Source organism: Salmo salar, chromosome ssa17 (genome assembly GCF_905237065.1).
Source record: "Salmo salar chromosome ssa17, Ssal_v3.1, whole genome shotgun sequence".
Taxonomy (NCBI): Eukaryota; Metazoa; Chordata; class Actinopteri; order Salmoniformes; family Salmonidae; genus Salmo; species Salmo salar.
The window spans coordinates 24860969-24886964 of NC_059458.1; the positions used below are offsets into that span (position 1 = coordinate 24860969).

General features: G+C 43.2%; 1 protein-coding gene across 2 annotated transcripts in view; it reads right to left on the minus strand.

The window, feature by feature from the left end:
- The window catches only part of LOC106575569 (interleukin-1 receptor accessory protein-like 1), a 412584-nt gene that overhangs the window by 118864 nt on the left and 267724 nt on the right, over positions 1-25996 (minus strand). For both annotated transcript variants that reach the window (XM_045699174.1, XM_045699173.1), the window contains exon 7: positions 5242-5374. In XM_045699174.1, coding sequence (XP_045555130.1) covers positions 5242-5374 — 133 coding nt within the window. The remainder of the gene's footprint in view (positions 1-5241; positions 5375-25996) is intronic.

Here is a 25996-nt window from a genome sequence, read left to right on the forward strand (position 1 = left end):
ATGGATAGATGGACTGTTGGATTAACAGAGGAATGGATGGGCTGTTGGATTAACAGAGGAATGATAGATGGACTGTTGGATTAACAGAGGAATGGATGGGCTGTTGGATTAACAGAGGAATGGATGGCCTATTGGATTAACATAGGAATGGATGAATGGACTGTTGTATTACCAGATAAATTGATGGATGGGCTGTTGGATTAACAGAGGAATGGATGGACTGTTGGTTTAACAGAGAAATGGATGGATGGGCTGTTGGATTAACAGAGGAATGGATGGCCTATTGGATTAACATAGGAATGGATGAATGGACTGTTGGATTAATAACCTGTTGGGGCTCGGGGGCAGTATTGAGACCTTTTGAAAAAAATATGTGCCCATTTTTAACTGCCTCCTACACCAACTCAGAAGCTAGGATATGCATATTATTAACACATTCGGATAGAAAACACTCTGAATTTTCTAAAACAGTTTGAATGGTGTCTGTAAGTATAACAAAACTCATATTGCAGGCAAAAACCTGTGAAAAATAGATAAAAAAAAATGTGAATTTTGTGACTGTACTATTTAGTGTCATTGTTTTATAGATACCATAGTGAGAAAGGATTCATTTCGCAACACCTACGGCTTCCACTAGATGTCAACGATCTTTATAAAGTTGTTTGAAGCGTCTATGATAAACAGAGAGCAAATTAGAATCCAAGGAAGTTGACATGTCATCACTTCATTTTTTTGCGCCTGCGCATAAATCTGAGAAACGTGAGTTTGTCATCATTTTTTATCTAGACATAGGATAGGTTGTGTGAAAATATTACTGATGTTTAACGTTAAAAATGGACCAAAAGATTAATGCTAAACAACATTTGACATGTTTGAACGAACATAAATAGATTATTTACTAGTTTTTTTTTAGCTTTTCGGCGTGATTTTACCAGCCCCCCACCACGTTTTGTGGGAGCATAATGAACGCTAAGTACTTGGTGTTATTTGGACATAAATTATGAACTTTGTCAAAAGAAACCACATTTGTTCCGGACCTGGGATGCCTTCCGGACCTGGGATGCCTGCCTTCTGATGGAGATAATCAAAGGTAAGGGGATATTTACAATGTTATTATCGATTTTAGATGATGCTAACTGTATAGCATAGCCTGTTGTTCTTAGCATAGCACCCTGTTTATTGCAAAATGTGATTTCCCAGTAAAGTTATTTTGAGATCTGGCCATTCGGTAGCAATTACGAGATGATAATATATTATTCTTTGAATGACAATATTATAATTTACCAATGTTTTCGAATAGTAATTTTGCTATGTTCACCGGAAGCATTTCAGAGAAGAAAAAAATCTGAATTTCACGCTACTGTAAAATGCTGTTTTTGGATATAAATATGAACTTGATGGAACAAAAAATGCATGTATTGTATAACATAATGTCCTAGGAGTGTCATCTGATGGAGATTGACAAAAGTTAGTGCATAATTCAAGCTGGTTTCTGCTTTTGGTGACGCCTGACCTTGAATTGAAAATGGATGTTTGTACTTTTGTGGCTATGTACTGTCCTAACATAATCTAACTTTATGCTTTTGCCGTAAAGCCTCTTTGAAAATCGAACAATGTGGTTAGATTAAGGAGATGTTTATCATTTAAATTGTGTAAAATAGTTGATTGTTTGAGAAATTGAAATTATTAGATTTTTGATGTTTTGAATTTCCAGCCTTGTTAGCAATCCCGGCTCGGGGTTCATTGCTAACCTGTAGCCCCAACAGGTTTTAACAGAGAAATGGATAGACAGACTGTTGGATTAACATAGGAATGGATGAATGGACTGTTGGATTAACGGAGGAATGGATTGACTGTTGGATTAACGGACGGATGGATGGATTGTGAAGACAAAGAGACAGATGCTCCATGTCTGTGAGAGTCCCCTGGACAGGTACTGTATATGTACTAGTGATCCATGGAGTATTCAGCCCATGTGTGTGTGTGTGTGTGTGTGTGTGTGTGTGTGTGTGTGTGTGTGTGTGTGTGTGTGTGTGTGTGTGTGTGTGTGTGTATTTGTGTGTGTATGTCTGTGTCTGAGTGTGTGTGTCTGTGTGTTTGTAAGTGTGTGTCTGTGCATGTGTCTGTGTGTGTGTGTGTATTTATGTGTGTCTGTGTGTGTGTATTTGTGTGTGTGTGTGTGTGTGTCTGTGCGTGTGTGTATTCGTGTCTGTGTGTATGTGTGTGTATTCGTGTCTGTGTGTATGAGTGTGTATTCGTGTCTGTGTGTATGTGTATATGTTTCTCCAGGGCTGAAGAGCAGAGCTGTTCCCACCAGACGCCCACAAATCAAAGTAAAAGAGAACTCCCAGAGTTCCCTTGCTCTCCTCTCCAGCTCCTCAGCTCACGCCCACTCAGTATAACTTTAGCATTCAAGACCAGCAACGTGATAAGCAAAGCAAGCAAGCCTGATCGCTTTCAGAGAACACACACACGCCGTGCAATAATAAAGAATGTATGATCGCCTGAATTATTGACTAACGCCATTAAACATTCATTGATGTTATTGAAGAAATAGCTATGGCTGGTGACGGAAAAGTTACATTCTTCTACTAGAGCTGTCAGAGTGCGGTGAGGTATTTGTGGTAACTGGCCTTTAAATGGTTGTTATTGCGCTGTGTGTCCCTGACTCTCTTGCATGAGGATAAATGCTCCTGACCTCCTCTCTATATGCATGCAAACACGGGAGGAGAACAGCTCCAGGCTATCTGAAATCCTATCTATTATCCTGGACTGGTAATCTTAGATCGCACTCTGCACGTGTGCATAGGAATCACTAGGGCACCCGTTCTCATGGTAACAGCTTAATATATAAACACAATAATTAGAGTTTTCATGGTAACAGCTTAAAACATAATAACAATCATTTGGTGGGTGCTTATATTTGTCCTATTTCACACATGTACAAGTGTGTATTAATACGCATGTGTTGTTTTGCATATCCCAACTCTCCTTGAGACACCCTGGGAGAGTAGGGTGAGACACCCTGGGAGAGTGGGGTGAGACACCCTGGGAGAGTAGGGTGAGACACTCTGGGAGAGTGGGGTGAGACACCCTGGGAGAGTAGGGTGAGACACTCTGGGAGAGTGGGGTGAGACACCCTGGGAGAGTAGGGTGAGACACTCTGGGAGAGTGGGGTGAGACACCCTGGGAGAGTGGGGTCACGGCCAGGGTCAGCCATTATCAACGGTGACCCTGGAGCAATTAGGGTTATTAAGTGTCTTACAGCTTTTCACCTTGTTGGCTCAGCTTTCACACCCAATGCTCTTAACCACCAGGCTGTCTGCTACCTTCAGCTTAAACTTTACACCAGTGTCTTCCATTCTGCCCATGAATGAACAGGCACATTAGAGAATAACAGAGTCTTCCAGTCTGCCCATGGTGAAACCATAAAATAACAATCTTCCAGTCTGCCCATGTCACCTACTTCACTGCCCATGATGAACAGGCACATGAGAGAATAACAGTGTCTTCCATTCTGCCCATGAAACATTAAAATAAAGTTCTTCCAGTCTGCCCATGAGTGAACAGGCACATGAGAGAATAACAGTGTCTTCCATTCTGCCCATGAGTGAACAGGCACATTAGAGAATAACAGTGTCTTCCATCCTGCCCATGAGTGAACAGGCACATTAGAGAATAACAGTGTCTTCCATTCTGCCCATGAGTGAACAGGCACATTAGAGAATAACAGTGTCTTCCAGTCTGCCCATGAGTGAACAGGCACATTAGAGAATAACCGTGTCTTCCAGTCTGCCCATGAGTGAACAGGCACATTAGAGAATAACAGTGTCTTCCAGTCTGCCCATGAGTGAACAGGCACATTAGAGAATAACAGTACTTAGGGTTATTAAAACATAAAGATACAGTTGTGCTCCTCTTGGGTCAGATGCTGTATAGTCAATATAGATTCAGGAATATCTGAATTCAAGATGAATAAGCCTGTTAATAGCATTACATCATACCACAGCCTGGTAATAGCATTACATCATACCACAGCCTGGTAATAGCATTACATCATACCACAGCCTGGTAATAGCATTACATCATACCACAGCCTGGTAATAGCATTACATCATACCACAGCCTGGTCATAGCATTACATCATACCACAGCCTGGTAATAGCATTACATCATACCACAGCCTGGTAATAGCATTACATCATACCACAGCCTGGTAATAGCATTACATCATACCACAGCCTGGTAATAGTATTACATCATACCACAGCCTGGTAATAGCATTACATCATACCACAGCCTGGTAATAGCATTACATCATACCACAGCCTGGTAATAGCATTACATCATACCACAGCCTGGTAATAGCATTACATCATACCACAGCCTGGTAATAGCATTACATCATACCACAGCCTGGTAATAGCATTACATCATACCACAGCCTGGTAATAGCATTACATCATACCACAGCCTGGTAATAGCATTACATCATACCACAGCCTGGTAATAGCATTACATCATACCACAGCCTGGTAATAGCATTACATCATACCACAGCCTGGTAATAGCATTACATCATACCACAGCCTGGTAATAGCGTTACATCATACCACAGCCTGGTAATAGCATTACATCATACCACAGCCTGGTAATAGCATTACATCATACCACAGCCTGGTAATAGCATTACATCATACCACAGCCTGGTAATAGCATTACATCATACCACAGCCTGGTAATAGCATTACATCATACCACAGCCTGGTAATAGTATTACATCATACCACAGCCTGGTAATAGCATTACATCATACCACAGCCTGGTAATAGCATTACATCATACCACCACAAGCGTGTTGGTCAAAACTGTGGCTTTGACTTTTGACAGTTCATGCAGGAATGTATGTATATTCTTTGTACATATGTTTTATAGAACATACCACTCCCATATGACCTCATGCGATGTGTGTGTGTAACAGGGTCTTACTTGAAGTGTGTGTGTGTGACAGGGTGTTACTTGAAGTGTGTGTGTGTGTGACAGGGTGTTACTTGAAGTGTGTGTGTGACAGGGTGTTACTTGAAGTGTGTGTGTGACAGGGTGTTACTTGAAGTGTGTGTGTGTGACAGGGTGTTACTTGAAGTGTGTGTGTGACAGGGTGTTACTTGAAGTGTGTGTGTGACAGGGTGTTACTTGAAGTGTGTGTGTGACAGGGTGTTACTTGATGTGTGTGTGTCTTACTTGATGTCACTCTCTCTGAACCTCTCCACATCCAGGTCTTCAATGAACTTCTCTCCCTTCATCCAGTAGATGAGCGGACTGACCTCCCCGGCGAAGCCGAAGAACGCTCGGCACGTCAGGTTGACTTGACTTCCTGTGGAGACAGGAAACAGGAAATAAGCCATGGTTGTCGTGGTAAGGAAGTAATATTGTTGTGGGTAAAGCAGGGGAAAATGTCTGGGAGAGGTGGAGCCCACTAATGTAGGTCTTTCCAGTACCATGGATAATATGGGTGATTCTTATTAGATGGTGTCTCCTATTGTCTAGACTCTAATGCACACCTCCAGACTCTGCCGTGCCTTCCAACACCTACATCCTCCTGAACTCATAGACACCCGTGAAGCTCCCCTATCCCCTCTGAAGTTCCCCTATCCCCTCTGAAGTTCCCCTATCCCCTAAAGTTCCCCTATCCCCTCTGAAGTTCCCCTATCCCCTCTGAAGTTCCCCTATCCCCTAAAGTTCCCCTATCCCCTCTGAAGTTCCCCTATCCCCTCTGAAGTTCCCCTATCCTCTCTGAAGTTCCCCTATCCTCTCTGAAGTTCCCCTATCCTCTCTGAAGTTCCCCTATCCCCTAAAGTTCCCCTATCCCCTAAAGTTCCCCTATCCCCTCTGAAGTTCCCCTATCCTCTCTGAAGCTCCCCTATCCCCTAAAGTTCCCCTATCCCCTAAAGTTCCCCTATCCCCTCTGAAGTTCCCCTATCCCCTCTGAAGTTCCCCTATCCCCTCTGAAGTTCCCCTATCCTCTCTGAAGTTCTCCTATCCCCTCTGAAGTTCCCCTATCCCCTCTGAAGTTCCCCTATCCCCTCTGAAGTTCCCCTATCCTCTCTGAAGCTCTCCTATCCCCTCTGAAGTTCCCCTATCCTCTCTGAAGCTCCCCTATCCCCTTAAAGTTCCCCTATCCCCTCTGAAGTTCCCCTATCCCCTCTGAAGTTCCCCTATCCCCTCTGAAGTTCCCCTATCCTCTCTGAAGCTCTCCTATCCCCTCTGAAGCTCTCCTATCCCCTCTGAAGCTCCCCTATCCCCTCTGAAGTTCCCCTATCCCCTCTGAAGCTCTCCTATCCCCTCTGAAGTTCCCCTATCCCCTCTGAAGTTCCCCTATCCTCTCTGAAGTTCCCCTATCCCCTCTGAAGCTCTCATATCCCCTCTGAAGCTCTCCTATCCCCTCTGAAGCTCTCCTATCCCATCTGAAGCTCTCTAATCCCCTGTGAAGCTCTCCTATCCCCTCTGAAGCTCCCCTGCCCCTTCTGAAGTTTCCCTGCCCCCTCTGAAGCTGTCCTATCCCCTCTGAAGCTCTCCTATCCCCTCTGAAGCTTTCCTATCCCCTCTGAAGTTCCCCTATCCCATCTGAAGCTCTCCTATCCCCTCTGAAGCTCATCTATCCCATCTGAAGCTCTCCTATCCCCTCTGAAGCTCTCCTATCCCCTCTGAAGCTCACCTATCCCATCTGAAGCTCTCCTATCCCCTCTGAAGCTCTCCTATCCCCTCTGAAGCTTTCCTATCCCCACTGAAGTTCCCCTATCCCATCTGAAGCTCACCTACCTCCTCTGAAGCTCTCCTATCACCTCTGAAGCTCACCTATCCCCTCTGAAGCTCACCTATCCCATCTGAAGCTCTCCTATCCCCTCTGAAGCTTTCCTATCCCCACTGAAGTTCCCCTATCCCATCTGAAGCTCAGCTACCTCCTCTGAAGCTCTCCTACCACCTCAGAAGCTCCCATCTCTCCTCCCATTCTCTCCCACTCTCTCCCTCATGCTCCTGCACACTGCTGAACTCCCTTTCACTCTCTCCCACGCACACTCCTGGCATCCCCTACACAAAGGGCAGGGGGTGGTTATTAGCCCAGTACCCTTATTGTTCCACCCTACCAATTAGTGTGAGTGTGAAACATGATTCACAGCGTGCATGGTGAAAGATGTTCTACACACAACAGCCTCAGTGCTATTTAAAGTGGAACTGACAGCAATTTAGCAACATGAAATCTTATTAAAATCTGTTCATATACACTCCCAAGAACATGACAGTTTTTAAAACATTTTCTGACAAGTGAGCACTTAGATATGGTCATTTTCACATTTTCATAAATTCTTAGAATGTTTGGAAACTACGTATACTAAGGCATTTGTGAAAATTAAGCCTTCGTTGGACAATTAATAGACAGTGCAGTAAATAAAACCTAATAAAAACATATGTCTTGTCCAGGACCGGAGTCTACACAGACGGTGCACCATAGACAATCAGAGCTACAGTAGACCTTCATGCAAACAAGCCATTTGCCACAACGGCCTGCCATCATTCACTTTGAACTGGACTGTGTGTTTACAGGCAGTAGGGCCTGCCATCATTTACTTTGAACTGGACTGTGTGTTTACAGGCAGTAGGGCCTGCCATCATTTACTTTGAACTGGACTGTGTGTTTACAGGCAGTAGGACCTGTCATCATTCACTTTGAACTGGACTGTGTGTTTACAGGCAGTAGGACCTGTCATCATTCACTTTGAACTGGACTGTGTGTTTACAGGCAGTAGGACCTGCCATCATTCACTATGAACTGGACTGTGTGTTTACAGGCAGTAGGACCTGTCATCATTCACTTTGAACTGGACTGTGTGTTTACAGGCAGTAGGACCTGCCATCATTCACTATGAACTGGACTGTGTGTTTACAGGCAGTAGGACCTGTCATCATTCACTTTGAACTGGACTGTGTGTTTACAGGCAGTAGGGCCTGTCATCATTCACTTTGAACTGGACTGTGTGTTTACAGGCCGTTGCAACAGCGTGACGTTAGATCATTAGAACGCATTCACCAAAAGCCACAAAATACACTTGAATGGATTTCTGGAAATATGTAGCTAAATACCACGAGTCCTCATATATTTGGGAACTTTACAGTCCTATTGATCAAACAACCACAAAAAGGTAGGTTTTCTCTCCCTCAGTTTTGCACATTAACAACAACAACATCAACAACTAATGCTAGCCAGAGCAAGATGAGCTAAAACATAATGAAAGAACATTAGATACAGTACAGTGCATTCAGATAGTATTCAGACCCCTTCCCCTTTTCCACATTTTGTTACGTTACATCCTTATCCTAAAATTAGTTAAATACATCTGTTCCTCATCAAGCTACACACAATACTCCACAATGACAAAGCGAAAATAGGTTAAGACATTTTTGCAAATTTATTTAAAAAAAACTAAACAGAAATACCTTATTTACATATTATATTATTAAAGTATTTAGATCCTTTGCTATGAGACTCGAAATTGAGCTCAGGTGCATCCTGTTTCCATTGATCATCCTTGAGATCTTTCTACAACTTGATTGGAGTCCACCGGTAGTAAATGAAATTGATTGGACATAATTTGGAAAGGCACACACCTGTCTATATAAGGTCCGACAGTTGACGGCAGAGGTGGGGCCAAGTCATTGTTTTACAAGTCACAAGTAAGTCTCAAGTCCCAGCACTCAAGTCCCAGCACTCAAGTCCCAGCACTCAAGTCCCAGCACTCAAGTCCCAAGTCAAGTCCCAAGTCAAGTCTCAATTCAAGTCCCAAGTCAAGTCCCAAGTCAAGACAGGCAAGTCCGAGTCAAGCCTCAAGTCAAGACTGTCAAGTATCAAGTCAAGTCTCAAGTCTTTAACTTTGAGTTTTGAGTCCTAAACAAGTCATAATGTGCTCTTTTTTCACCTTTATTTAACCAGGTAGGCCAGTTGAGAACAAGTTCTCATTTACAACTGCGACCTGGCCAAGATAAAGCAAAGCAGTTCGACACGTACAACAACACAGAGTTACACATGGAATAAACAGACATACAGTCAATAATACAATAGAAAAGGTATCCAGTGTGTGCATACAGTGTGTGCAAATGAGGTAAGATAAGGGAGGTAAGGCAATAAATAGGCCATGGTGGCGAAGTAATTACAATATACTGTAATTTCCGGACTATTAAGCGCACCTGAATATAAGCCGCACCCACTGAATTTAAAAAAAAGTATTATTTTGAACATAAATGTGCCTACCGGTACATTGAAACAAATTAACTTTACACAGGCTTTAATGAAATACGGCTTGTAACAAAAATAAATAGGCTTTATCGAAACACGGCTTGTAACAAAAATAAATAGGCTTTAACGAAACACGGCTTGTAACAAAAATACAAAATTTGCAGTAAGCTTTCGTTGTCTTTTTGCACTGAGTCAATTCCTCACGCTGCTGTTTCCAACGTCTTATCATCGACTCATTAAGACCAAGCTCCCGTGCAGCAGCTCTATTTCCTTTTCCAATAGCCAGATCAATCGCCTTCAACTTGAAAGCTGCATCATATGCATTTCTCCGTGTCTTTGCCATGATGAGGGTGACAAAATGACTACCGTAATCAGAATGATGGGAAGTTTGAGAGCGCTCGATTTAATCTAAACAGTAAACAAAAAAGTTGTTTGACCTTAACCCGTTCAGCAATTTCATTGGTTTAAGGAAAGCTTCATGCTGCCAAAAAACTGAGCACGTCACAGAATGTGTTTTTTTGGAGAAAAAAAATTGAAAGCGGGAAAAATCCATATATTAGCCGCGTCATTGTTTAAGCCGCAAGGTTCAAAGCCTGGGAAAAAAGTTGCGGCTTAGAGTCCGGAATTTACGGTACCAATAAAACACTGGAGTGATAGATGTGCAGGAGATGAATGTGCTACGCGTGCTCTTCACCAAATGTAATACCATTTCATATTTTTAACAAGAGTAATAGTTAGTATATTACATTTACGCAAATCATGAATGCTTTAAAACTATCTATATATTTATTACTTTACAAATTAACGTTATATTTCCATGGAAATACATGGGTAGCCATGAGAAAGACACCCCCCCCCCCCCAATAGTGATCGACTATCGAGGATCGTTGTGGGGCGCAATCGGGCGATATAGGCTTGTACACTATCGCCCAACTTTGTTTTAGGAACATCAGGCAGGCTTTAGGCAACCAACTGCCTGGCCGGTTGTAGCTCAATCTTGGGTGCAATGATCACGTTCACGCACTGACTGACTGTGTGGAGGCTCATTGATTTAACGTTATGCTAGCCTACATGATACACTAGTAAAGTAATAAAATATATAGCTGTCGGCTATATTAGCCACGACTTACCGTTCTTTGTGCAGCTTCAAATGTAGAACAAAGTTAGAAATTGTTGTGCCTCCGTATGTAATTTTCTTCCCGCATGTTTTCAAGTTGCAATCCGTTTTTTGTTGATACAGCGTTGTCTTTATATCCGAAAATAATAATTTTGGGTATCATCTTTCCAAGGGCTCCGTCTGAATTCACCCACCGACGTTCCTCTGCACTGCCACGCTCAACTTTTTCTCAGCTGGAACAATTTGATTGGCTGCTGTGCTGTCTGATTCAAACTGTAATCCGTTAAATGAAGAATTGATGCGCTGCACACTTTTTTTAATAGGATCATTGTTAATATTTGGGCTTGGGGAGGGTATCAAGTCAGGTCGAGTCAAAAGGCTTAAGTCCAAATCAAGTCACGAGTCATTGGTGTTAAAGTCAAAGTCGAGTTGCAAGTCATCATATTTGTGACTCGAGTCTGACTCAAGTCCAAGTCATGTGACTTGAGTCCACACCTCTGGTTGACGGTGCATTTCAGATCAAAAACCAAGCCATGAGGTCAAAGGAATTGTCCGTAGAGCTCCGAGACAGGATTGTCGAGGTACAGATCTGGGGAAGGGTACCAAAACCTTTCTGCATCATTGAAGGTCCCCAAGAACACAGTGGCCTTCATCATACTTAAATGGAAGCAGTTTGGAACTACCAAGATTCTTCCTAGAGCTTTCCACCCGGCCAACCTGAGCAATCGGGGGAGAAGGGCCTTGGTCAGGGAGGTGACCAAGAACACGATGGTCACTCTGACAGAGCTCCAAAGTTCCTCTGTGGATGAAGGAAGGAAGGACATCCATCTCTGCAGCACTCCACCAATCAGGCATGGCTAGACGGAAGCCACTCCTCAGTAAAAGGCACATGACAGCCCGCTTGGAGTTTGCCAATGCAGGAGTGACTTCGGGACAAGTCTCTGAATGTCCTTGAGTGGCTCCGCCAGAGCCCGGACTTGAACCCGATCGAACATCTCTGGAGAGACCTGAAAATAGCTGTGCAGCGACGCTCCCTATCCAACCTGACAGAGCTTGAGAGGTTCTGCAGAGAAGAATGGGAGAAGATCTCAAATACAGGTGTGCCAAGATTGTAGTTTCATACCCAAGAAGACTTGAGGCTGTAATCGCTGCCAAAGGTGCTTCAACAAAGTACTGAGTAAAGGGTCTGAATACTTATGTAAAGGATTTATCCGTTTTTTTATTTGATAAATTAGCAAACATTTCTAAAAAACAGTTTTTACTTCGTCATTATGGAGTATTGTTTGTAGATTGATGAGGAAAACAAATAAGTCTGTAACGTAACAAAATGTGGAAAAAGTCAAGGGGTCTGAATACTTTCCGAATGCACTGTAAACCCTCTCAAATTGTTTGAGCTAGTTGGCCGTCAAAATTGTACTGATAAACGATGGGGAATTGTAGACTTCCCATCCTTCTGCAGCTTGCCTGCAACCAAGCACCCAAGCTAACTGGCCAAAGTTGGCTAGCTTGCTACTTCCAGACACAAATGAGAGAACACCTCACTCTGGCCACTTTACTCGCCCTAGCAGAGCTGGTTAGCAAGGCTGTTTGCATGTTATCTAGAGCATTCTTGACTAACTATTACTTTTTCTGCCTACGTTTACTGACACCGGTCATATTCAGCCGGTGTAGCACGTTCGTAAAGGCATCAGTTATTCAGGCTCTCTGACATACTCAGACAAGTCTGTTCTGAAATAGATAGCCAGAGTGAATTTGCGAACACAAGAGATATGCTAACTGGATAATATTGTGGAAATATTGAATCAAATATTTCTCATATACCGGAACTTGTAAATTCAAATAGACTTTATTACAAAGTAACAGAGCCGAGCAATTCCATGGAACAACTGATTTTTCTTGTTACAGACCTCAGGCTTTATAGGTTTCCACTTTCAGATAACACACATGGTCACTCCCCTCTATGTAGATGATTAACACCCCTTGGTCTCTCGCCACCATTATCTTCTTGTCACAATTCTTGATTGTTAACGCCCACATCTGCTTAATTTAGATTGTAAGCGTGGCGGCGCCATAGTGTTAATACAAAAAAGAATACATTTATTGTATATATACTTTCCTAATATAAGTGTTTTTCTAATAATACTTGATTAGTACAAACAATTGTTCTTATTACAGATACATGGTTCTTATTACAGATACATGGTTCTTATTACAGATACATGGTTCTTATTACAGATACATGGCTCTTATTACAGATACATGGTTCTTATTACAGATACATGGTTCTTATTACAGATACATGGTTCTTAATACAGATACATGGTTCTTATTACAGATTCATGGCTCTTATTACAGATACATGGTTCTTATTACAGATACATGGTTCTTATTACAGATACATGGTTCTTATTACAGATACATGGTTCTTATTACAGATACATGGCTCTTGGTGCCTATATTAATTAACTAAGGTGCACATTTCCTGCTTACGTTCTGTTTTAACATGTCTAGTGATTAAGTCCATGTTGACCCAGTCTGTACACTCCCATGGATTCTGCTTATGTTCTGTTTTCATATGTCCAAGGGTTAACTCTTTGTTAATCCAGCTCTGACCATTCACCTGAGCTCAGCCTTTACTCTGCTTACACATGTCTATTAATTAACCCTATGTTTCCTGTCTCAATACTTTTGGGAGAACAGTCTAGATACTGGAAAATCAACCATAGTCATGAATTTTCACCTACAATTGTCACGTCCTGGCCAGTATAAGGGTTAACTGTTATTGTAGTTTGGTCAGGACGTGGCAGAGGGTATTTGTTTTATGTGGTCTGGGGTGGTGTTTTAGTAAAAGGGTGTTTGATTTAGTATTTCCGGGTTTTTGGTTTATGGTCTATGTTTATGTATTTCTATGTGTAGTCTAAGTGTGTTTCTATGTAGAGTTAATTGGGGTGGACTTCCAATTGAAGGCAGCTGTGTGGTGTTGCCTTTGATTGGAAGTCCTATATTAGTTGGGTGTGTTTGTCTGTGTGTTTGTGGGAGATTGCCTTGTGCCTTGCCAGACTGTCTGTATATTGTTCGTTCACTTGTTTTGTTATTTTGGTGTTCATTTTGGGAAGTTAATAAACGTCAAAATGAGCTTACACATACCTGCTGCGTTTTGGTCCTCCATTACCGACGAAAACCGTGACAACAATAACAGTCATTCAAGTTCTTGCTAGCTAACCTAATGACACCTGCATCTCTAACTGTGTATAGTCACCGGAAAATGATATGAGGGGAAAAGTCAGTCACTCACCCACTTCTCCAATGACATGATATCCTCCTTGCAGCTAGCTAGCTAATATTAGGCTCTGTTTTTAGCTTGCTACATAAATGGCAAGCTATCAACCACTTATGACTGACTTGTGATCATTGGCCTTGCTAGTTTGATTGTATTGACATTCCCAGTCTTGGTTACATTCGTCCATTTTTGTCCAAAATATTGAGCCATTGAAACTGAAACAGTGCATTCTGAATGGAGGCAGGTAACAATATACCAGACCAGCTGTGATTTACAACCTGATAGTAATATTTTTAAAATACCAAGAAATGTATTGGTGAATTATATGAATCATGCAATGAACTGCATCCATCTATTCTGCCAACAATGCCTTAGTGTACGTCATGGAATGTTGAGTCAAATAGAACCTATTTTTAAAACCTCTTATCAAGTTGATTTTGTAGCATAAACTGGGAATTTGATATTTTTTACTGATATTATGATTCTGTTTGTTTCATGTCAACAAAGTAGTTAAAACGCTGTCTGTCAAGAGTCAGTGTGCAGCAGGTGGGACGGAGTCGGGCGCACGACACCGAGAATGAGTAATAAAGGTCTTTACTCAACAAAACAACAAAATATTCCACGTAGGGAAACAAACTCAGCTCACAAACATACGTGACAGCTTAACACGGAACAATCACGCACAAAACCAATGGGGAAACCAGAGGATTAAATAGGGAACAATAAAACCTCTATGGGCTAGGTGGGACGCAAGCGTCCCACCCGTGGTGCACTCCATCAACAGCAGGTGCATTTCAAGAGCGGCAAATTTGAATCCAAATAAATGTCAAAATTCAAATTTTTCAAACATACAACTATTTTACACCCTTTGAAAGATAAACATCTCCTTAATCTAACCACGTTTTACGATTTCAAAAAGGTTTTACGGCGAAAGCATAAATTTAGAGTATGTTAGGACAGTACATTTACAAGAGTTGTGTGTAATGTTTTGTCAATTCAAAGACAGGGTCACCAAAACCATAAAACCAGCTAAAATGATGCACTAACCTTTTACAATCTCCATCAGATGACACTCCTAGGACATTATGTTAGACAATGCATGCATTTTTAGTTCTATCAAGTTCATATTTATATCCAAAAACAGCGTTTTACTATGGCATTGATGTTGAGGAAATCGTTTCCCTCCAATAACCGGCAGTCAAGTCAGCACCACAAATTAAATAATTAAAATTAGAAAACATTGGTAAAATATTATATTGTCATTTAAAGAATTATAGATTTACATCTCTTGAACGCAATCAACTTGCCAGATTTAAAAATAACCTTACTGGGAAATCACACTTTGCAATAATCTGAGCACTGCGCCCAGAAAAATACGCGTTGCGATACAGACTAGCCGTCATGTTGGGGAGATCTAAAATCGAAAATACTATGTAAATAATCCATTACCTTTGATTCTCTTCATCAGATGTCACTTCCAGGTATCACAGGTCCATAACGAATGTAGTTTTGTTCAAAAAAGCTCATCATTTATGTCCAAAAATCTCCGTCTTGTTAGCACATGATCTAAGCCCGCCGGACTTCACTTCATGAACGAGGGGAAAAAATATATTTACGTTCGTTCAAACATGTCAAACGTTGTATAGCATAAATCATTAGGGCCTTTTTTAACCAGAACATGAATAATATTCAAGGTGGACGAATGCATTCTCTTTTATAACGTATTGGAACGAGGGTACCCAACATGAACTCGCGCGCCAGGTGTCTAATGGGCCATCATCGTTCCATGGCTCTTGTTCGGTCAGATCTCCCTCCAGAAGACTCAAAACACTTTGTAAAGGCTGGTGACATCTAGTGGAAGCAATAGGAAGTGCCAAAATATTCCTCAGCCCCTGTGTTTTTCTATGGCATAGGTTTAAAGGTAATACAACACATCAACTTCCTGTCAGAAAATGTCTCAGGGTTTTGCCTGCCAAATGAGTTCTGTTATACTCACAGACACCATTCAAACAGTTTTAGAAACTTTAGGGTGTTTTCTATCCATATATAATAAGTATATGCATATTCTAGTTACTGGGTAGGATTAGTAACCAGATTAAATCGGGTACATTTTTTTATCCAGCCGTGCAAATACTGCCCCCTAGCCCCAACAGGTTAAGAAATGGAAATCAGGTGTGTACAATGAAGACAAAACAAATGGAAAAAGAAAACGTGGATCGGTGGCAACTAGAAAACCGGTGACGACGACCGCCGAACGCCGCCCGAACAAGGAGAGGGACCAACTTCGGCGAAAGTCGTGACACTGTCAGATCCACTTTAAAGCATATTGGATGTGCTATGCATATCAGATACAATGCATGCCACCCCAAAGATCAGGCTAATGCTGATGATGTGTCTGAGATTGAAGAGGCGGTTCGTGTTTTAACAACTGGTAGAGGTACTGAAACGCCATCATTATTATTCATCTAACCTTAATAAAATCACATTTCTTTTCAATCAATCAAATGTATTTATAAAGCCCTTCTTACATCAGCTAATGTCACAAAGTGCTGTACAGAAACCCAGCCTAAAACCCCAAACAGCAAGCAATGCAGGTGTAGAAGCATAAAAACCTCTACATTCTACTGGATGGAGAGAGATTCAGGCCTCAGGATCATACGATAACCCCGAGATTGTCAGAAAGGAGCATTGACATCAAGAGTGACATTCAAGCAACTATAACCACCACCTACACTACTCCAAGAGCCATTTGGAGGGGAATCTCATAGAAATCAGATGTTGGAAATCTGTAGCAGCAGCACCTGGCTCCATCCAGCAGACAGACAGGCAGACAGACAGACAGACAGACAGACAGACAGACAGACAGGCACAGAGTGATGTGATGTGGAGATAGACTCCAGAGGCCAGGGACTAGACTGACTGACTGACACAGTGAATGGGGCTGAAGGGTAAGCTGACACGGCTCAGGAGACAGATTCTCTCCCTGTGCTGGAGCTTTTTCTCCCCTCTCAGCTCATTTCCCAGCCATATCTTATGTGGCGGAGAGAGAGATAAGCCCAGTGTCTCTTAACTCCAACCCAGCCAGCCCCGGAGACTTGGGACCAACGATGAGACGCCCGGATTATGGATCCCATTCGCTCTTTTTTCTCTTTATTTCTCACTCTGTTTTCTCATTTGTGCTGTGTCTTTCTTCTGCACAGGAATTCATGTGTATTACAGAAACTCTAAATAAGCTAAACATTGTGTCGATCACTGTAAACCCCAGCACTACACAGCTGATTCAGATAATCAACTCATCAAGCGTTGATTATATGAATCAGCTGTGTAGTGCTAGAACAAAAACAAAATCTTGCTGTAAACTAAATACTACATTTAGTGATATGAAATTTCCCTATTACAGGCAGGCACACAGACACACACTTGTGTACATGCAATCTGGGACATAGACCGGCCAGTCTATCTCATTAGTTGTCATTGAGTGAGGCAACATTTTCTATACCAACCAACAGTAGGGCCATGTGCTGTGAGCCCACAATATCCACACCGTAACCCAAAACACCATCAAAGCCAGAGAGCCAGAGAGGCTAGCCACTAGAGCCCATATTAAGCTGGACTGATCAAGGAGCGGCCATTAAAAGTATGTTGAGAAAGTCAAAGAGGTGATTCAGCATCATTCATTAGTGTTCTCACTCATCTCCCCATCCCTCCCCCAGGGGTTGGGGCTCAGATGTCTGTGAGATGGCAGATAGCGGTGGAGGATAATTGGCAGTTCAAAGATAATAGGGATTTATTTGACCATCTCTCTCTGGTTCTGAAACGTTCCGCCATGTTGCAGCCCCCTTGTCAGAAACCAGGTAAACATAAACGGACCTGTGAATCTGGTTGATGTGTATCTTTTCCCTACATGAATTATGGTAAACACCTCTGAACTTCAGCTATTTGGGAGACTAGGGCCAATTCAATGGCTTAGAATTGCAGGATGCACCTTGAGTGTGACAGTGTGCCCATTGATGCGAGTTATGAAGTGGAGCAACATGGCGCAGTACCACTCCTGTCCACAAGATGTCACTATGGAGCTACAGAGCAGGTACAGACCTGCACTCATGCAAAATAAAAAGCAAAGCGTGCTGACAGGTTCAGCTCTGAGAGGAATCATTATTCTCCTCTTGCTACACCACAAAAATACTGTACCTTTATTCCTGGGGGATTGGAAATCACCCCATTTTATTCAATGTAATACCACAAGTCATGCAGGCTCTAATGTACCATTATTCGTGTATGTACATAATTTACTGCAAATTCCCAACATCAGATAATGGAGATTATGCACATAATAATCACAAAGTGGGAGTACCTTTATTGACATGTTAATCTAGGTAGGTCAAGATCACACTGACTACACAGAAGGGCATACACACACACACACACACACACACACACACACACACACACACACACACACACACACACACACACACACACACACACACACACACACACACACACACACACACACACACACACACCCTCTCTCTTCATTCCTCTCCCTTTCTCTCCCTTCCTCTCTCCCCTCTTCCTCTCTCTCCTTCCCATCCTCTCTCTTTCTCCCTTTCTCATTTCCTCTCTCCCTCTCTCTCCCTTTCTCTCTCTCTCTCCCCGTCTCCCTCTCTCTCTCTCTCTCTCTCTCTCTCTCTCTCTCTCTCTCTCTCTCTCCCCTCTCTCTCGCCCTTACTCACTCCCCCCTCCCTCTCTTCCTTATCTTCCTCTGCCTTCCTTAAGCCTCTCTTAGTCACAGTAATAAGGTAAAAAGCTGCAGCATTGCCATCACCGCTCTGAGCGGAGGAAGGAAGCAGTCGATTCGATGGGATGCCCGATCGCCAGAGGAGCACACACGCACACATAACACACGCGCACACATAACACACACACACACACACACACACACACACACACACACACACACACACACACACACACACACACACACACACGCACACATAACAATGGTCTCAATGAGCATACTGTACATGTAGGTACATGTCCAGACCATATACGCCTCAAAGAAGTACAGCCTGAGAGGCAAGTAATGAGGGCCCATGAGGTCTGTTCCAGATCATCATATAACGCTGAGGTCTGTTCATCATATGAAAATGAGGTCTGTTTTTTTATTTAACCTTTATTTAACTAGGCAAGTCAGGTAAGAAAAAAATATTATCTACAATGACAGCCTAGGAACAGTGGGTTAACTGCCTTGTTCAGGGGTAGAATGACAGATTTTTACTTTGTCATCTCAGGGACTCGATCTAGCAACCTTTCGGTTACTGGCCCGATGCTCTAACCACTAGGCTACCTGCCAACCCTGCTCCAGATCATCATTTTACCCCGAGGTCTGTTCCAGATCATCGTATAACCCTGACGTCTGTTCCAGATCATCGTATAACCCTGAGGTCTGCTCCAGATCATCATTTTACCCTGAGGTCTGCTCCAGATCATCATTTTACCCTGAGGTCTGTTCCAGATCATCATTTTACCATGAGGTCTGTTCCAGATCATCGTATAACCCTGAGGTCTGCTCCAGATCATCATTTTACCCTGAGGTCTGTTCCAGATCATCATTTTACCCTGAGGTCTGTTCCAGATCATCATTTTACCCTGAGGTCTGTTCCAGATCATCGTATAACCCTGAGGTCTGTTCCAGATCATCATTTTACCCTGAGGTCTGCTCCAGATCATCATTTTACCCTGAGGTCTGCTCCAGATCATCATTTTACCCTGAGGTCTGTTCCAGATCATCATTTTACCCTGAGGTCTGTTCCAGATCATCGTATAACCCTGAGGTCTGTTCCAGATCATCATATAACCCTGAGGTCTGTTCCAGATCATCATATAACCCTGAGGTCTGTTCCAGATCATCGTATAACCCTGAGGTCTGTTCCAGATCATCGTATCACCCTGAGGTCTGTTCCAGATCATCGTATCACCCTGAGGTCTGTTCCAGATCATCGTATCACCCTGAGGTCTGTTCCAGATCATCGCATAACCCTGAGGTCTGTTCCAGATCATCGTATAACCCCGAGGTCTGTTCCAGATCATCGTATAACCCCGAGGTCTGTTCCAGATCATCATATAACCCTGAGGTCTGTTCCAGATCATCGTATAACCCTGAGGTCTGTTCCAGATCATCGTATAACCCTGAGGTCTGTTCCAGATCATCGTATAACCCTGAGGTCTGTTCCAGATCATCGTATAACCCTGAGGTCTGTTCCAGATCATCGTATAACCCTGAGGTCTGTTCCAGATCATCGTATAACCCTGAGGTCTGTTCCAGATCATCGTATAACCTCGAGGTCTGTTCCAGATCATCGTATAACCCTGAGGTCTGTTCCAGATCATCGTATAACCCTGAGGTCTGTTCCAGATCATCATATAACCCTGAGGTCTGTTCCAGATCATCGCATAACCCAGAGGTCTGTTCCAGATCATCGTATCACCCTGAGGTCTGTTCCAGATCATCGTATCACCCTGAGGTCTGTTCCAGATCATCGCATAACCCCGAGGTCTGTTCCAGATCATCATATAACCCCGAGGTCTGTTCCAGATCATCGTATAACCCCGAGGTCTGTTCCAGATCATCATATAACCCTGAGGTCTGTTCCAGATCATCGTATCACCCTGAGGTCTGTTCCAGATCATCATATAACCCTGAGGTCTGTTCCAGATCATCGTATAACCCTGAGGTCTGTTCCAGATCATCGTATAACCCTGAGGTCTGTTCCAGATCATCGTATAACCCCGAGGTCTGTTCCAGATCATCATATAACCCTGAGGTCTGTTCCAGATCCTCATATACAAACACTATATAGGCCTATACTGTACTGTACTTCCTGTACCCCCCCCCCCTTTCTAGCTCTGACTATACTGATAGATACTTTATTGAGGAAAAATGTACTTTCTATGCATGTGATATGTGGTTGTCCCACCTAGCTATCTTCTGATTAATGTACTGTAAGTCTCTCTGGATAAGAGCGTCTGCTAAATGACTCAAATGTAAAATGTAAATGGTGGCGTTCCTCTGCTCAGACGTTGTGTGCATATACCAATAGTTGCATGCCACGTCATCGACTGTGTTGTCAGGCACCAGATTGCTATAACATTTGATTGTGTTTAGCTGATTGGTAAAATACCTATCCACACATTGTAAGATTTGGCAGGCATCAGATCTGGGCAGAGGAATGCGCCCACTATAAAGGACAAGACTGCACTGTACATCCTATATGACAAACCCAAGTCTAAGTCAAGCACTGACCTAGCATATTCCGTGTTTTGTATGTTGACTCATCTGCTAACAGCAGAGCAGTTTGTAAGTGAGGAAGCTTTCCCTTTCTAATATAGCTGTCCTGAATAAATTACGCTTCAGTTACAATTGGAGAAAGATTTCAAAGTGAAGGAACGCTGCTTTGGAAACTTTCAGTGCCTTTGAAATCCCAGCTGTAATGACATTGAACGTGTTTTTAATCCTCCTACTCTTCCTTCATGGAGAGAGGAAGATAATTTACTACTGAACCATTAAGCCCAATAACAGGGTTCAAAACAAAAGGATAATTTCATGTTCACAGCAGTCCTGCTTCTCTGACTGAGTATGTGTGTGTGTGTACACTGTGCCTGTGTGAGTGTTTGTGTGTGTGATTGTGAGCGTGCATGTGTGTGTGTCCTCTGATTGACTTAGTGTGTGCCTGTGTGTGTGTGCCTGTGTGTGTGTGTGTGTGTGTGTGTGTGTGTGTGTGTGTGTGTGTGTGTGTGTGTGTGTGTGTGTGTGTGTGTGTGTGTGTGTGTGTGTGTGTGTGTGTGTGTGTGTGTGTGTGCGCATGTGTGTGTGCAGGGACACACTTGGATGCATAGGGCTAATGGTTTCTCTATGCTTCTCTCATGATGCTTTGTTGTCCTCTTTCTCCCAGTATAAGCTGCTACTTACACTACTGTGACCACCACATTCAATTAGCCAGCTCTCTGCTGTCTCACTCATGGCCCATCCACGACTAGACACATATTTCCATTGGACCTCATTACCAAAATTGGCTGGCATGACGTTTCTCTCATTACGGAAACACTGTGAGTTTATGGAGCGTCACAATAGCAATAACCAAACCACCGTGCCTAGTCTAAACCATTCTGAAGAGTCCTCGGCCATGCATGGAGTGAATTGATGATTTCTACTACAGTACACAGCAGACCAGACCTGCACTCTTCATTATGATCGTTGTTGAGATGTAACGTTAGGAGACCATGAGAGATTTGGTTGTAAACCGCTGTCTGTAGCACATTGAATGGTTGTGTTGATTTCCAATCAGAGGGCAAGTACACTGCAATCGAATGCGAGCTTATAGAGATCAATGTACAGTATGGATGTGTGCCTGGCTGGACATAGAGGATCGATCGGATTATACTGCACCATGGACTCTGAAGTTATAGAGAGAGTTGGAGAGAGAGAAAGAGAGAGAGAGAGAGAGACCACATCCAAATAATGCATGGCTAGTAGACCACAGCCTGACATTTTCAAAAGATCAACAGCCTCTCCTGCATTGATATTTTCAACAATGCAATGCACTTAAGCACAAAGGGTGATTAATACAAAAGCCCACTGCTCTAATGGATGATCATTGTACCGATATGCCTGATTCAGATATGGAACAGAACACTAATAATAATAGTCATAATAATGGAATGGATTTATATAGCTCCTTTCTACCAACCGAGGTAGTCAAAGCATTTATATAGCCCCTTTCTACCAACCGAGGTAGTCAAAGAATTTATATAGCTCCTTTCTACCAACCGAGGTAGTCAAAGAATTTATATAGCTCCTTTCTACCAACCGAGGTAGTCAAAGCATTTATATAGCTCCTTTCTACCAACCGAGGTAGTCAAAGCATTTATATAGCTCCTTTCTACCAACCGAGGTAGTCAAAGCATTTATATAGCCCCTTTCTACCAACCGAGGTAGTCAAAGCATTTATATAGCTCCTTTCTACCAACCGAGGTAGTCAAAGCATTTATATAGCTCCTTTCTACCAACCGAGGTAGTCAAAGAATTTATATAGCTCCTTTCTACCAACCGAGGTAGTCAAAGCGTTTATATAGCCCCTTTCTACCAACCGAGGTAATCAAAGCATTTATATAGCCCCTTTCTACCAACCGAGGTAGTCAAAGCATTTATATAGCTCCTTTCTACCAACCGAGGTATTCAAAGCATTTATATAGCTCCTTTCTACCAACCGAGGTAGTCAAAGCATTTATATAGCTCCTTTCTACCAACCGAGGTAGTCAAAGCATTTATATAGCTCCTTTCTACCAACCGAGGTATTCAAAGCATTTATATAGCTCCTTTCTACCAACCGAGGTAGTCAAAGCATTTATATAGCTCCTTTCTACCAACCGAGGTAGTCAAAGCATTTATATAGCCCCTTTCTACCAACCGAGGTAGTCAAAGCATTTATATAGCTCCTTTCTACCAACCGAGGTAGTCAAAGCATTTATATAGCTCCTTTCTACCAACCGAGGTAGTCAAAGCATTTATATAGCCCCTTTCTACCAACCGAGGTAGTCAAAGCATTTATATAGCTCCTTTCTACCAACCGAGGTAATCAAAGCATTTATATAGCTCCTTTCTACCAACCGAGGTAGTCAAAGCATTTATATAGCTCCTTTCTACCAACCGAGGTAGTCAAAGCGCACTACGACTCTCATCTGAGACCAGGTCATTGCTTAACTCACTAATGAAGTGTTTCGATGCTAACCAATCGATAACCATCAATACTTATTTTATTAATTTCGACAACACACATTTTGTTTACCCTAAGTTTCTTTAAGAAATTCCACTCCACCACTTCAAGGACTAGTGTCCTCTCTAAAATGTTGACACTATCCAGGGTCGACAGACAGGCAGGGGTGAAAGAGCTCACTCAAGGAGAAAAGGGAATCGCTATCAGCCCATCTGCACATTCACTGAGCATTCACTATAAACCCCGGACACCTATGGCTTTAGACAGGCCCACGGGAAGGTCTGGAGAATTTCTAAGCAGCGCTCGGTGGGGAGAGCTACTGAAGCAAGGCCAAACAGAGATCCAGACAAAGCACAACACAGTGGGGTCCTTCAGGCACTGCTGGGTCAGACAGTGTGGGCCCCACTGGCTCAGTGTAAAAGTTCCCTCCCTGTAGGCACAGATCTAGGATGAGTTTTACCCTCCCTTAATCCTCACCTTAACCATTAGGGGAGAAATTACCCAAACGGACCTTACATCAGTGCTGAGGGGTGACCTCATCTGACTTCCCTAACCCCAAAAACTTCTTGGCAGCCCTCCAAACCTCCATGGCCAAGCTCCGAGTCAGTCCCTGTATGGTCCAGTGGAACGAGGAGGCTGCGAGTGGAGCCAGGCTAGCCAGAGATGGCTCACTGCCTACCCAGGGATGGCTCACTAAGCTCAGGCTGTGTCCCACACCTCCAGCCCCTGACTCCCTGGGCCCTGGAAGTCCATCTAATGACAGACCAACAGCACAGTGCTGTAGTGTAGCTCGTAGGCTATACTGTAGGTGCTTTTCCCAGAGCTTGGACATTGTGTGGAGGATCAATGGGACAAGTGAGTAGAATGTGGAGGAGGGTTGTCTGAGTCAGTGAAGCGAGGACTTTGATGGGTGGAGGGGCTGTAGAAGCCAAAGGAGAAATGTTGCTCCTTATCCCCACAAATCCCTGTTGAAGGAGGGAGAGGGGAATCAATGTCTCTCTCGCTTTTCCTCTGTCTATCTCCCTCTCTCTCGTTCTCTCTCTCAGGATAATTTCTCCCTCTGCTTTAGGATATGAGAGTAGAGAGGGCTGACAGAGTTTGCCGTGGCCTCAGAGGCGACTGTGCGTGCTGACACTCAGGAGCACAGATTTCCCGTCTGCTGTCCCCCCCCTTACTTTCCCTATCCCTCTCTCTGTCTCCTCTTCCTCTCTTCCTCTCCCCTTGCTCTCATACTCTCCCTTGCTTTTTATCTGCTCTCTTTCTTCCTCCCTCTATCTCTTTCTCTCCTAAAGCGAGTCCCGGGAGGGCAGCAGCCAGGGCTACATTATGGATGCAGATTCAGGAGCGTAACAAACAAAGGGGCTAGACATGTGCTGGTGCAGTGGCTGGGGAGTAGGGACTCTGCAGCAGCCAGGGCTACAGGAAAAGGTTACAGTCATACCAGATGCTATCCTATAGGAGAGAAGAGCTTGGAACCCCTGACCAGACCAAATGGCTTCAATGAGGAAGTGAAACGACCAGTAAGGAGAAGGACTAGGACACAGTAATATGAACTCTGTGACCCAAAAGGGTATAGTGCCGGCTGTCTTCATTTGTTTCAACTTTCACATGTAATGTATCTTTGACTTAAGGCAGATTTTAAATTCTCTCTATGTGATTCTATTTTTGAAGAAAGTTCTCAAAAGGAATAAAGGAATGACCTTTGAGGCTCGCTTCTCCATGACTTTGATTGGGCCCAAATCTCATAATCACTGACCATTCTGACTTCTAAATCTAAATCCATGACCGTCTCATTTCTTCTGCCCTCGGCTCTTCTGATGGTTGACTGAAATTGCAGCAAAAGCGTCTTGGCATCACGAATCAATTCGCTGGTCACGCTTTCCCACCATCACCACCCTTTCCTGCTGCATACAGACAAAATCCACACCATCGACCCCTTTAAATTGTACCTCAAGGGCCTCTGTACTGTAGTCTCCCCCAGTGTGGAGAAGTAGCTCTCCTCCCTTCCCTCCCTTCCTCCTCTAGGTGACATTTGTATAACCATCCAATTCAGCTAAACACACGGTAGCAGTTTAGAGCCTTTTCAACTTTATAGATACCTCTTTATGTGTGTGCTGTGCTGTGCTGTCCGCCGCTGCACCGCGGACTTTGACAATTCAGATAACCTTGTGTTTCTTCAAAAAATTGCTTGTCTTAAAAAACCTAGGCACTTAAGCCGCCGTTCGCAATCCATTTAATTAAAACAATACGATAAATTACAAGCAATCAAGGGAGTGAGAAGTAAAGCGGACGTAGCTAAATTATGACCTTGCGCCGGAGTCGAGAGAACATATCATGACACATGCATAAATTTAAGGCCTGAAGTGCTGATGTGTCAATCATTCGCCGTCCCAGAGTGCATTGCGCCAGACGGCGTGTACAGAACAAGTCCATATTTCATGCTCCGTGGGAGCTGCTATATGTAAATTCATGTGGGCATCATGGATGGGAAACAACATATTTGGATAGCCTGAAACGTATGTTACAGATCTTTT